General features: G+C 34.8%; 1 protein-coding gene across 2 annotated transcripts in view; it reads right to left on the bottom strand.

Annotated features, from left to right (window-relative positions):
* The window catches only part of Cog3 (conserved oligomeric Golgi complex subunit 3), a 195,956-nt gene that overhangs the window by 121,643 nt on the left and 62,191 nt on the right, over positions 1-12,122 (bottom strand). For both annotated transcript variants that reach the window (XM_090414006.1, XM_090414005.1), the window contains exon 6: positions 2,899-2,991. In XM_090414006.1, the coding sequence (XP_090270132.1) occupies positions 2,899-2,991 (93 nt within the window). The remainder of the gene's footprint in view (positions 1-2,898; positions 2,992-12,122) is intronic.

The raw sequence follows: 12,122 nt of genomic DNA, 5'->3' as shown, positions 1-12,122 counted from the left end.
ATACAAAGACTCTGATGATATAAATTTTTCATGTAGTACTATCATATCCTGTAAACCCCTTGAGGATACATGGCAGGAATTTGATGATGATGATGATGATGGTTATCTTATTACAAGAAATATAATTAGAGCATATGTACTAAAATGGTCAAGAATGAATCCGGATGAAAGTACAGAATTTCAAGCTACTTCAGGATGGTGTAATCGTTTTTATGAACAGACAAAATCTGGTAATATGACAAAAAACGAAAATTGCTCAAAAACTACCAGAAGATCTTGACCACAAACTTTACCAGTTTCCATAAATTTATTATTCAGTTGAGACAAGAACATAAATTTCTATTGTCAAATATTGGAAATATGGATGAAACTGCTATGAGCTTTCATATGATAAGCTATAAAACAGTGGAGTCTAAAGGTAGTAAGAGTGTGTTAGTTCGAAGTACAGGTCATGAAAAAACAAGGTTTACGGCTGTGTTGTCATGTTTGGCTGATGGAACTAAGTTAAAAGCAATGGTCATCTTCAAACGTAAAACTAAACCTAAGATAAAATTTCCTTCAGGTGGTTTTGTACATTTTCACAAAAAAGGATGGATGGACGAAAATGGTGTAAAATTATGGATGAAAAACGTGTGGAACATGCGACCAAGCGGTATAATGAAGAAATGCAGTTAATTAGTATGGGATATGTTTCGTAGTCATTTAACTGAGAATACTAAAAGTCCTCTAGAAAAAAAATAACACAAAAATTGCTGTTATACCAGGTGGTTTAACTTCTATATTGCAACCACTAGATGTCTGCTTGAACAAACCACTTAAAGATCACATGCGAGAAGAGTGGAATAATTGGATGTTGACTGTTGAAAAATCGTTTACAAATGGTGGATCTATGCGCACTGCATCACTTGATATGTTGTGAAATTTTGTGATCAAAGCATGGAATAAATTAAAAGTAGAGACTGTAATAAAATCATTTAAAAAGTGTGGTATCTCTAATCTTATGGATGGTAGGGAAGTTGATCTGTTGTGATGATGAAAACGAAACAAAATCAATTCACCAGATTCACGGGATCCATATGACGATCATTTAAACAATGAATCTGAAGAACTATTTTCAACAGATGATGAAAAAAATTGACATGAAAATTGAGGTTAATAATTACCGTTTTTTTTAAGACTTACATCTATTGTAATATTTTTTAAATAAATTTATGTAACAAAAATATTAATCTGATTTGTTTATAAGCACTGCCTATTTTCTTATATAATGATGTATTGTAAATGCCTCGATGTTCATCCAAGAAATTAAGCTTCCCTTTTTATACTCGTTGTATAAGACGACCCATGATTTCGAAGAGTTTTCTATAGTATTTGAGAGTTGTCTTATATGCTGACATATACGGTATCTATATGATGGCTCACAATCTATGAAATTTTTTTTATGAATATATACCTTTCCACATTAGCAATGTGGCTGTTTGTAATCATGGCCGAAGCAACTACAGCTATGTGGTCAGTGTCCTACAGCTGTAAATTGTATGTACTCTTCTGGTCAATTTGTTTTCCAGAATGAAAAATCCTGCCATCTGCCACCTCTCTATGAGACTGGTTTCAACATTATAGTTCAACCACAGATGAGAGAACCCTCGCCACTTCTGCACATGGCAGATGGTGAATACATTCCGATAATAGGATAATCAATCCCTTTCGCAGGCGCATGTCAGAAAATTAGATTTTCTTTTATAAACATTCTAGTTTTTAAAGTAGTAACTATTTTGCTTGTATAACAGTTGGAAAATTTTATGTATAAAGCATGTGATTTCGCTTGATGGTGACATAGTCATACATCATTTATTCTTTTCTCCCCTTTAACATTGAACTGACTCATCTTGGCACTCTGTCAGCTACAGTTCTCTCAACTGTGGGCAGACTATAGCAACATGGAGCTTATTTTTAATACAGAATTCTTGAATCACAATCAACTTTCATACTGCTTTTCAAAATTTCTCTTAATTAAAATGAAAAGTGGTACTGATGATTTTGTAACAAGTGTATATTTTCAATATTTAAGACAATTTTTATATTGACAAATTTTTAATGGAATTTATGCCATTATAATATTTCTTATACACACATTCTTGTGAATATGTGTGTATAAGAGCAGCAAATATTTCAACCAGAAGTGCATTAACATAATGACAAGGTGAAGCTACAACAAAAACATAATAAAATGACACAGAATTGTATTAAGTTTTTTTAAAAAATAATAAAATGGGGAGGGGGGGCATTGTTGCTTACCATTTACGAGGATGAGACTCTCTCAAATCTTGGCAATAAGAGAGAGAGAGATATTCAGATTTAAATTGCCAATGCTGTATCATTTCATTATGTTACTAAATTTTATTTCAAATAATTTAATTTTAAATTTAGGCCCTAACTGTAATCTTATTTTATTGTAATAACCACCAGCTAGAAACATTTTTTTGTTGTAGCCTCACCTTGTAATTATGCTGATGCAATAATGATGACCAGTTGGTTTCTGATTGAAATATTGCAGTAATAAAATTACTATATTCTTGTGAATACATGTGTATAATAAATTGTTATATCATGTCTCATATACTCCATGCTCACCACAGCTAACTTGTAAGACCCATAGGAATAGCTTGTTATGGTAGATAGCATGTGATATTGAAATTCTTTTAGAATATTTGGGGATTTAGAACTTTTTCATAGTTTGTTATAGTGAGTAAGTGTGTTATAATAGTGTTTGCTACAATGACTGTATATCAAGCAGATTTCTACTACATTTTTCTCCCCAAAATTTTTAAACATTATAATACTTTTCAAATCTTTATGTAATATACAAATTAGTAATTGAAAATAATAGCTACTCACATTGGCATTCAAATAGGCTATACACTCATCCAGCCTTGCAAGTAATGGCACAAATGATTCATGCATAACTGTCAATGTAGGTGCATTCAGTTTCTGGAACAGCAGAATAAAAAGAAAATATCAGAGATTGCATTTCAGCATATGTTATTCTTCAATTATTTAACAATAAGCAACTTTTCAACAATGCATTTTACATTTAGCTGCAAGTAAAGAGAAACACACGATAAATAATTTCAATACATTATGCAATAAAACATCCTTTCATGCAGTTCATTTAATCTTTATATCATTATTACACCAGATATCCATGGGGTCGAAGTATTATCATGGGAAGGCATGATACACCATAAAATCCACCACCATCTACAGTCCACTAATAGTATTTCTGTCTGTTAATTAAATGCTTTCTTTTTGACATCTATTTGACAAGGAAGGAGGACAGGTATGACTATGTTCCCATCCATGAGAACTAAAGGTTCTGCTTACATAGTAAGTAAGAGTATATGTTTCCTCATTAATAGGTAAAGTGTAATCAGAAATGGTAAGATGCAGGATATTACTTTCATTCTTCACCGAGTCCAAGTTAACACAAAATTGGAGGGGGGGGGGGTATTTTAGCACACTGGTAAGTTTTTATCATACGTTATAAATATGTCCAAGTACATTATTAAATATCAGATTATCATGAAGAATTAACTGTTGCAATTCTAGTTATGTTCAAATCTTCTACAATGGCACAAATCCAGCCAGTGATTCTACTAAAAGCAGAGAAAAGAGACTACTTGCATTCCAGAGATATGCATACTGGTGTCCTCTCTATAGAACAATTGTTAATCTTCTTTTCATCTAATATTTATACATCATATTACAGATTTCATTTTAGGTGCATTCTGAATTATCAACACACTTCCAAGCAATAGTGGTTTAAATCCACTATTGCTTAGATTTTTGTGAACATCTTGAGTGTCAGATGATTTTCATCACCTGGTGTAAGCAGGTCTAGATTTAAGGTTGCAATGGCTCTAAGCTCACTTTAGTGAGTACAGGAGTGGCAAACCTGAGGTACCTGATGCTGGGCCCCTTACTTCATGTAATATACATCTGTTATATTATCTGTAGACTGGTCCCTCCCCTTCTTTCTTTTCTTCTTGCCCCCCCCCACACAATGCTATTAGAGTATTTGAGGGCTAGGAGTGAATCTTTCCTATTTTGCTATTTCATTCCATCTTATTCATTCTTTTGAACTTCCTTCAGTGACATCTGTACTCCAGAGGAGTGGTCTTTTAAAATGCTGGCAGAAGCAGAAAAATGCATTTCCCAAGACATCTGATCAGTGTGGGAAATTAGACCATTCATCTCCCTAATGCCACAAAGAAGACAGAAAGGCCATGCTGCCCAAGGCCAAATGGGGGACAAAGACAGGATCTGACTACCTTTCCAACAATATGATAGTGCCTTAAACCACCCTTGGAGGGCAGAACCCAATGAAGCAAGGAAAACAATTCAACAGAACAATAAATTCACAAACAAGACAAAATACCATAAAAGGAAATACAGCAGTATTTCCTTTTATGGTATAACATAAAATAACATATAATGTAAGAACACTGGGAACTCTGGATAGAATAGAAGAACTTGAAAATGAACTGAACAAGAACAGAAAAAATAGATTATGACAATACCTCTGCTATACCTCAATTAGAAATCTTTGAAATTGAAAAAGCATTAAAATAAATGAAAAGCAATAGAGCTGCTGGGAAGGATAGTTTCATAATAGAAATGATTAAAGATTGGGATATTCTAAAAGAAGAACTGAAAATCCTCTTCAATAGATGCATCAAAAAAGGAGAAACACCCCAAATATGGAATAATACAAACATTATTTTACTGTATAAAAAAGGAAGTGAATTAAAAGTAGAAAACTACACACCCATTAGTTTGTTATCCCACATTTATAAACCTTTCACTAGAATTATTATAACCAATGGATTAGAAACAAGACTTGATTCAATACAACCCTCAGAACAAGCTGGTTTCAGAAAGAACTTCAGTTCAATATACCATATTCAATCAATAAGCCTGCTTTATTGAAAAATGCAATGAATTTACCTTTCTCTTCACACAGCCTTTATAGATTTCAAAAAAGGTTCTGACTGCATAAAAACATAATCCATAATAGAAGCTCTTAGAGATTATGGCATTGAAACACAATTTATTAACATAATAAAATATATTTATGGAAATGCTACAAATATTTTTAATGAAATAAGCAAAATATTTCACATAAAAATCAAGGAATAAGGCAAGGAGACACCATTTCTCCCAAACTCTTCACATTTACACTGGAACATATGTGCAATTACAAAATTAATGGAATTAAATTAAATAACCTAAGATTTGCTGATGATATTCTTATTATTGCAAACAATATGAAAAATTTAAAAGACATGATAGAAGATCTAACAACTAAATCACTAGAAATTGGATTAGACATTAATACTGAGAAAACCAAAATAATGACAAGCCAAAAATGATACGATGAGACATAATGTTATTAATAAAGAAATTGAAATAGAAGATGAGTATGTATACTTAGGAAAATTGTTAACAATGAAGAAACAAGGAATCATGGAAGAAGTGAAAAGAAGAATAAGAATGGGATAAGCAGCTTTTGGAAAATTGAACAAATTTTTAAACAGCAAAATAAAACCTGGGGGTGCTTAAGGGTCAAAGCTGAAGAACTGAGAGCAGACCTCCACATAGCCTTTAAAGGAATGCGGACAACTGAACAGGGCTTCTGACCTAATGTCCTGTCCTCACCTTCTTGTGGGGCACCCTGTTGGGTATCTACCTGGATACTGAACGAACGAGGATGGGCTGGCAATTTGGAATTTAGCCAACCAAATTGTATTCCTATTGGTTAAACCAAAATACAAAATGATGGTACAACATGACAAAATTTCATGCGGCTGGGGCGTTGCCTGGTTAAACAAGGCCCCCGTTGTTTTTGCCAGGGAAGCAGGGCGAACAGCGAAAAGTCAGCTACTGGAACCAATCCGAAAACACACCCCAACTCAACATCACCAGAGTACAAGATCGGCACTATCAACATAAGAAGCCTGAATGGCAAAGAAATGGAGCTAGCTGAGGAATTAGATAAGTACCAGATTGACATAATAGGGGTGACTGAAATAAAAAAAAAGACAAAAACTAATGAGATCTTTCTGAGCAATAAATACAAAATGTTATATTCAGGCAATGACAATCAAGGAAAAGAAGGAGTAGCCATTGTATTCAACACTAAATACGAGGCTAATCTTCTTGAATGGCAGGCAGTCTCAAGTAGAGTGATGTGGGCAAATATCAGAATGGGGAACTGGACAATGAGACTTATTTGTGCCTATGGTCCCACAGAAGGTTCTACTAAGGTAGAAGTGGAGGAATTTTTTCATGCTTTAGAGAAAGCAACTGACACAATGAAAAATGAAAAGTTGGTCCTTGTTGGGGATCTAAATAGCAGAGTAGGAAATGATTGTCAGACATACAAAAATATATTGGAAAAATTTGGAGAAAAGAGCAAAGCTAATAATAATGGCAAATATTTGTTGGATTTCTGTTCAGGACATGGACTGGTTATTACTAACACCATGTTCCAACATAAAAATGTGCACAAATTCACATGGAGAGAAGAGGCAAGGAATAAGAAAAGTCTCATTGACAATGTTATTGTTGATAGTGATCAGTACAACATCAACATTTTACCAAATGTTGATATTGTACTGAAAATCTTCAGCTGTATTTGAATCACTACATCATCTGCAAAAGCCATGTGGAAGAAATCCTGGTTTCTTTCAGTTTTCTGTATCCTAGGTGGAACCTTTTTTTTTGTTTTTGTTTGGCATGCCATTAAAATTTTGTCCATTACTATAATGAAAAGAAGAGGGCTAAGGACACAGCCTTTCCTCACTCCTACATTTGTTTCAAATTCTTTTGATCTATTATTATAGGTTCTTACATAATTTCTATTATTTTTGTAGAGGCTTTGTATGGCTACTATCAAGTTATCTTGTATCTTGTTTTTCTTTAATGTTTGCCATATTAAGTGTCTGGGAACTCGATCAAAGGCCTTTTCGAAATCTGTAAAACATGCACATGTAGTTCTTTTCCATATTCCAATGTTTTCTCTGATATTTGTCTAAGACTGAAGATAAGATTCTGTGTGCTTTTATTGTTTCGAAAGACATATTGCATTTCGTCCAGTGTACTTCTATTTGGTTCCTAAGCCTCTCTTCTAAAATACAAGCATACAATTTTCCTGGAATGCTTAAAAGCAAAATCCCTCTATGGTTTTCACATTTATGGTTATCTCCTTTCTTAAATATAGAGATTATTATTGCTACTTCCCAGTCTTTGGGAATAATTTTCTTTTTCCATATGACATTGAATAGATGTAAAAGAAATTTTATGGCTTTCATTCCTAAATTCTTTACCATTTCTGGTGTTATTTGGTCATGGCTTGCAGATTTGCCCAGTTTTATTTTATTTATTGCTGCTAACAGTTCATTTGAATGAATTTCCCCACTTTGATCTATTTTGCTTGCATGTTTTGCTCTTAGGGTTCTATTTTTTCCATGTCCTGCATCTTCCAATAATTCTTGGAAGTACTGTTTCCACCTTTCCATGATGTCTTCGGAATTTGTGAGTAACTTTCCATCCTTATTTTTGATAAACTTTATGAGGCATTCTTTCTCTGACCTCATTCTTCTTAAAACATTACAGAAGGGTTTTTGGCTTCCTTTAAAATTTTATTCTAAAGTATGTCCGAAGTCTTCCAGCATTTTCTTTTCTCTTCTTTCACTAAGGTTTTAACTTTATTTCTTTGGTTGTTGTATAGTTCTCTATCAACCTGCAGCTTTGATGTTATATATATGTCTTCCACAATTGCTTTTTCTTTTTAATTTCTTCTTTTTGTTCTTCAGTGGTGTTTTATGTTTCTTCTGTTTATTATTTAATGATAGTTTCAAATACACAAATATTATTCAAGAAAAACTGAACGAATTTGGAAACAAGAACCAAACCTTGGAGATGCAATGGCAAACTAAAGTTTGCCACTGCATCTCCCTAAAGAAAACTTTGATTGATTCAGCCAGAGAGGCATGTGGTGAGGTAATCTGCAAAGACAAAAAAAATCAGAACTCCATGGTGGACTCAAGAATTTAAAGAGGCAGTCAAGAAAAAGAAATAAGCATATTGAAAGTTCCTGGCAAGTAAGACAGCTTGTACTCTTAGGGAATACAGAGAAAAATGTAAGAAAGCAAAGCATTGTGTAAAACTAGCTAAACAAAAGTCATGGAGAGATGGAGAGACATTGATAAGAACATAGAAAATAAGGTGGTAAAATATTCTGAAGGCTACTGAAAGAGCTCAGAAATGGAGAAAAGAGTACTGTAAAGGAAATTAGAGATGACAAAGGGACATGAAAACTGAAGATAAAGATATTTTTGATGTATGGAGTAATTACTTTGAAACATTGCTAAATGAAACAAGCAGTGACAGCATGGTGGTAGAAAAACTCAACAGGAAGTATATATATGTGTATATATACTCAACAGGTATGTATGTATGTGTACTCAAAAGAGCTATCACAAACCTGAAGTGTGGAAAGGCAGTAGATGTAGACGATGATCAACCAGAAATGCTAAAATATGGAGGTATAAAAGGTTTACAGTGGCAACATTGCATAATTCAGAAGGGTTGATCAGAGGGTCAAATTCCAGATGATTGAAGTAGGGAGCTCATTGTACCCAAATTAAAATTGAATGTGAGAATTACAGAAGAATTTCTGTACTGAGTGTTCCTAGTAGGATTTATGCAAGCATTCTTGAGAAAAGGCTAAGAAAAATGGTGGAGGAGAGGCATGGATTTGTCTTAAAAATTTTCACTTTAAGACAAATAGTTGAGAAATCACGGGAATATAACAAGGAACTGTGTATTTAAGTTTTGTAGTCTGGAAAAGGAACATGACAAAGTGCCAAGAGAAAAGCTGTTCAAAACGCTCCAGTTATATGGTGTAAATGGTACGTTATATCAATCAAGCAATACAGTGTCTCCATTTGATTTGTAAATCAGCAGTTAGAACTAAAGGAGGTACAGGAAGATCGTTTGATGTTAAGTCAGGTATGCAACAAGGATGTACATTATCTCCATTATTATTTGTCATCAATATGGATCACATTATGAAGGAAAGCAGTATTAAACCTCATATCAAACTTGGAGATGTTAATCTCAGCTCTTTAGTTTATACAGAGGATGTTATACTTCTAAATAAATCAAGGACAGCTATGCAGGATTCTTTGAACAAATTTAATAACTGCTGTAATAAGTTTGGCATGAAAATCAGCAATAAAAAGATAAAGCCAATGAAAATAGGCAGAAAACAACAAACTGCATCCTGAATGGGGAACTCACAGAACTAAGTAAAACATTTCAGCTATTTAAGCACACTTTTTAGTGGAGAAGGCTAATTAAATATGGAAATAGACAGCAGAATAAGCAAAGCTAGTGTGGTATCAAATGAATAAATTTATATGGAATAAGAGAGAGAGAGATAGTCAAAACACTGAACAAGCTGTATACAAGACAGCGTTCAAACCAATTTTAACTCATGGATCTGAGAGCTGGGTTAGAAGTAAAACTCTTGATCAAAGACTGGAGACCACAAATATCCTCATATCACAGACAAAAGTATAGATCTAATTTAGAAGGCCTTGGATCCATTTAGTTTTGTAGTTTATTAATTTAATTTTATTTACAATGTATATAGTTTTATTGTTTCATTAAATATATATGTTTTTGTCTCGAGACAATTAATTTCTGGATTCTAAAAATAATAGAGTTAAAAGCCATTGCACCAATTAGATTGAACTCTTGTATATTTACTTAATCCTCAGTGTAAAAATAGTCTCCGAACAGAGATATAACATAAATGTTACACCTTACAGGAGATTAATAACACAACAAACACAAATTTTAACTAATGTATCTGAGTCAGGTTAGAAATAAAACGGATCAGAGATAGAAACCACAGATATGAGAGTTCTGAAAAAAATTAGAGGAGTAAACAGATGACATCAACAGCAGTCATATTAAAAACAAATTAAACTATTAGCGTTCAAGAATTTGAGCAGAGCTAATCTAAGATTGTTGCTTAAACAGAATGAACAGAAATGTTAGCAAAACAGGTGTGTGATAACAGGACTGTTGTTTGTTGAGTAAATATTTTCACTTCCTTAAACTACATCACTACTAACTTCCTATCTGAGGTGTTTAAGGATCAAAGCTGTATAACTGAGAGGAGACCTCCACATAGTCTTTAAAGGAATGCGAAGAACCGACCAGGGCTTCTGACTTAATGTCCAATCCTCACCTTCTCGTGGTGCCCCCTGTTAGGTATCTACCTGGATACTGAACGAACGAGGATGGGCTGGCAATTTGGGATTCAGCCGACCAAATTGTATTCCTATTGATTAAACCAAAATACAAAATGATGGTATACAATGTGGCAAAATTTCATGCCGACTGGGGTGTCGCCGGATTAAACAAGGCCCCCGTTGTTTTATTATTATTATTATTATTGTTCCAGGAAACTCCAAGGAGTCGACATTCTCATCGAGGGAGGCCCTAACATCATGTCAAGAACAACTATTCAACACTCACACAGTATCTATCATACCTTGCCTTGAACTCATTCACGGTCGTAGCACCCACAACAGACTCTGGAAGCTTATTCCACTCATTCACTACTCTCCAAGTTAAAAACCTAGCTCTAACACCCTTGTCAACCACGCTCTTGCCCAGCTTCCATGCATGGCCCCTAGTCCTCCCACCACCAGTCATATTTTCAAAAATATCTTCTGGATCAATCTTATAAAAACCCTTCAGTAATTTCAATGTGTCAATCATATCACCCCTCCTTCGCCTATCGTCCAATTTCTGCAACCCACAAATCTTCAACCTATTCTCATAAGGTTCATTCCACAGATCTGCTATCATCTTGGTCACTCATCTCTGGACCCTCTCCACTTCCTCCCCATCACGAAGAAACCCTGGTGCCAATAACTGGGCACAGAAGTCCAGATGGGGTCTTATCAAGGCTCGATACAGAGGAACAACAACTTGTTTGTCTCTGCATGTTAAAGTATTTTTCAGAAGCCAAGTGATTTGATGAGCTGTTTTAGTCACTTTTACAATGTGCTCCCTAAACTTCAACTCCCTATCCACCAACACTCCCAAATCCCTGGCCTCATCAATCTCCTGGAGTACGGTTCCACCAATGCGATATACTGCTGCTATTCTTTTCACCCCAAAGTGCATAACCTTACACTTCGCCACATTAAATTGACATCCATTTTTCCTAGCCCAAAACCTCCAAACTATCCAAATCATCCTGTAAAAGTTTGACATCCTGTGCACTCACAATTGCTCTACCCAACTTTGCATCATCAGCAAACAAGTGAACACTTCCTCTCAAATCCTTTCCAATATCATTGATGAACAAATTGAAAAGCAGTGGACCAAGAACAGAGCCCTGCGGCACTCCACTAGTCACAAGACGTCTTTTAGACTCCACTCCTGAATAAACCACTCTCTGGTATCTCTCCTTCAACCACCCTCCTATCCATCTCACCAACCCTATATCTATCCCCATCTGCTCCAGTTTACTGATTAGGGTTCCATGTGGTATTCCTATCAAAGACCTTGGCAAGGTCCAGTAGTATCACTGTAAACCCATTACCCCTATCCAGTTCAGCCGTCACTGTGTTATAAAACGTGAGCAAGTTACTGAGGCATAATCTACCCTTCACAAAACCATATTGTCCCCCATATAATATCCCATTTTCATCTATCCAATCCTGTATTCTTTTCTTGACTAATTTCTCTAAGACCTTGACAATGATTCCTGATATGCTAATCGGTCGGTAATCCACCTTTATGCAGCGGAACTATTTTCCCCTCTTTCCACCCGCTCGGGACTAACCCAGACTCGAGACTCAAATTAAACAAAATGGTCAAGGGTACTGACAATTCTTTAGCTGCTTCTCGTACAACACGAGCTGGTATACCTTCCAATCCCACAGATGTATTGACATTGAGGTTATGCAAGAGACTACTCGCCTCCACTTCATTCACCACAATTCCCGTATAATCTACTGGTTTATTCGTTT

Source organism: Typopeltis vanoorti, chromosome 24 (assembly GCF_054136105.1).
Source record: "Typopeltis vanoorti isolate ZY-2024b chromosome 24, IOZ_Tvanoo_1.0, whole genome shotgun sequence".
Taxonomy (NCBI): Eukaryota; Metazoa; Arthropoda; class Arachnida; order Uropygi; family Thelyphonidae; genus Typopeltis; species Typopeltis vanoorti.
Note: the sequence above shows the minus strand (reverse complement) of the source record. Positions and strands in the feature narration are given on the sequence as shown.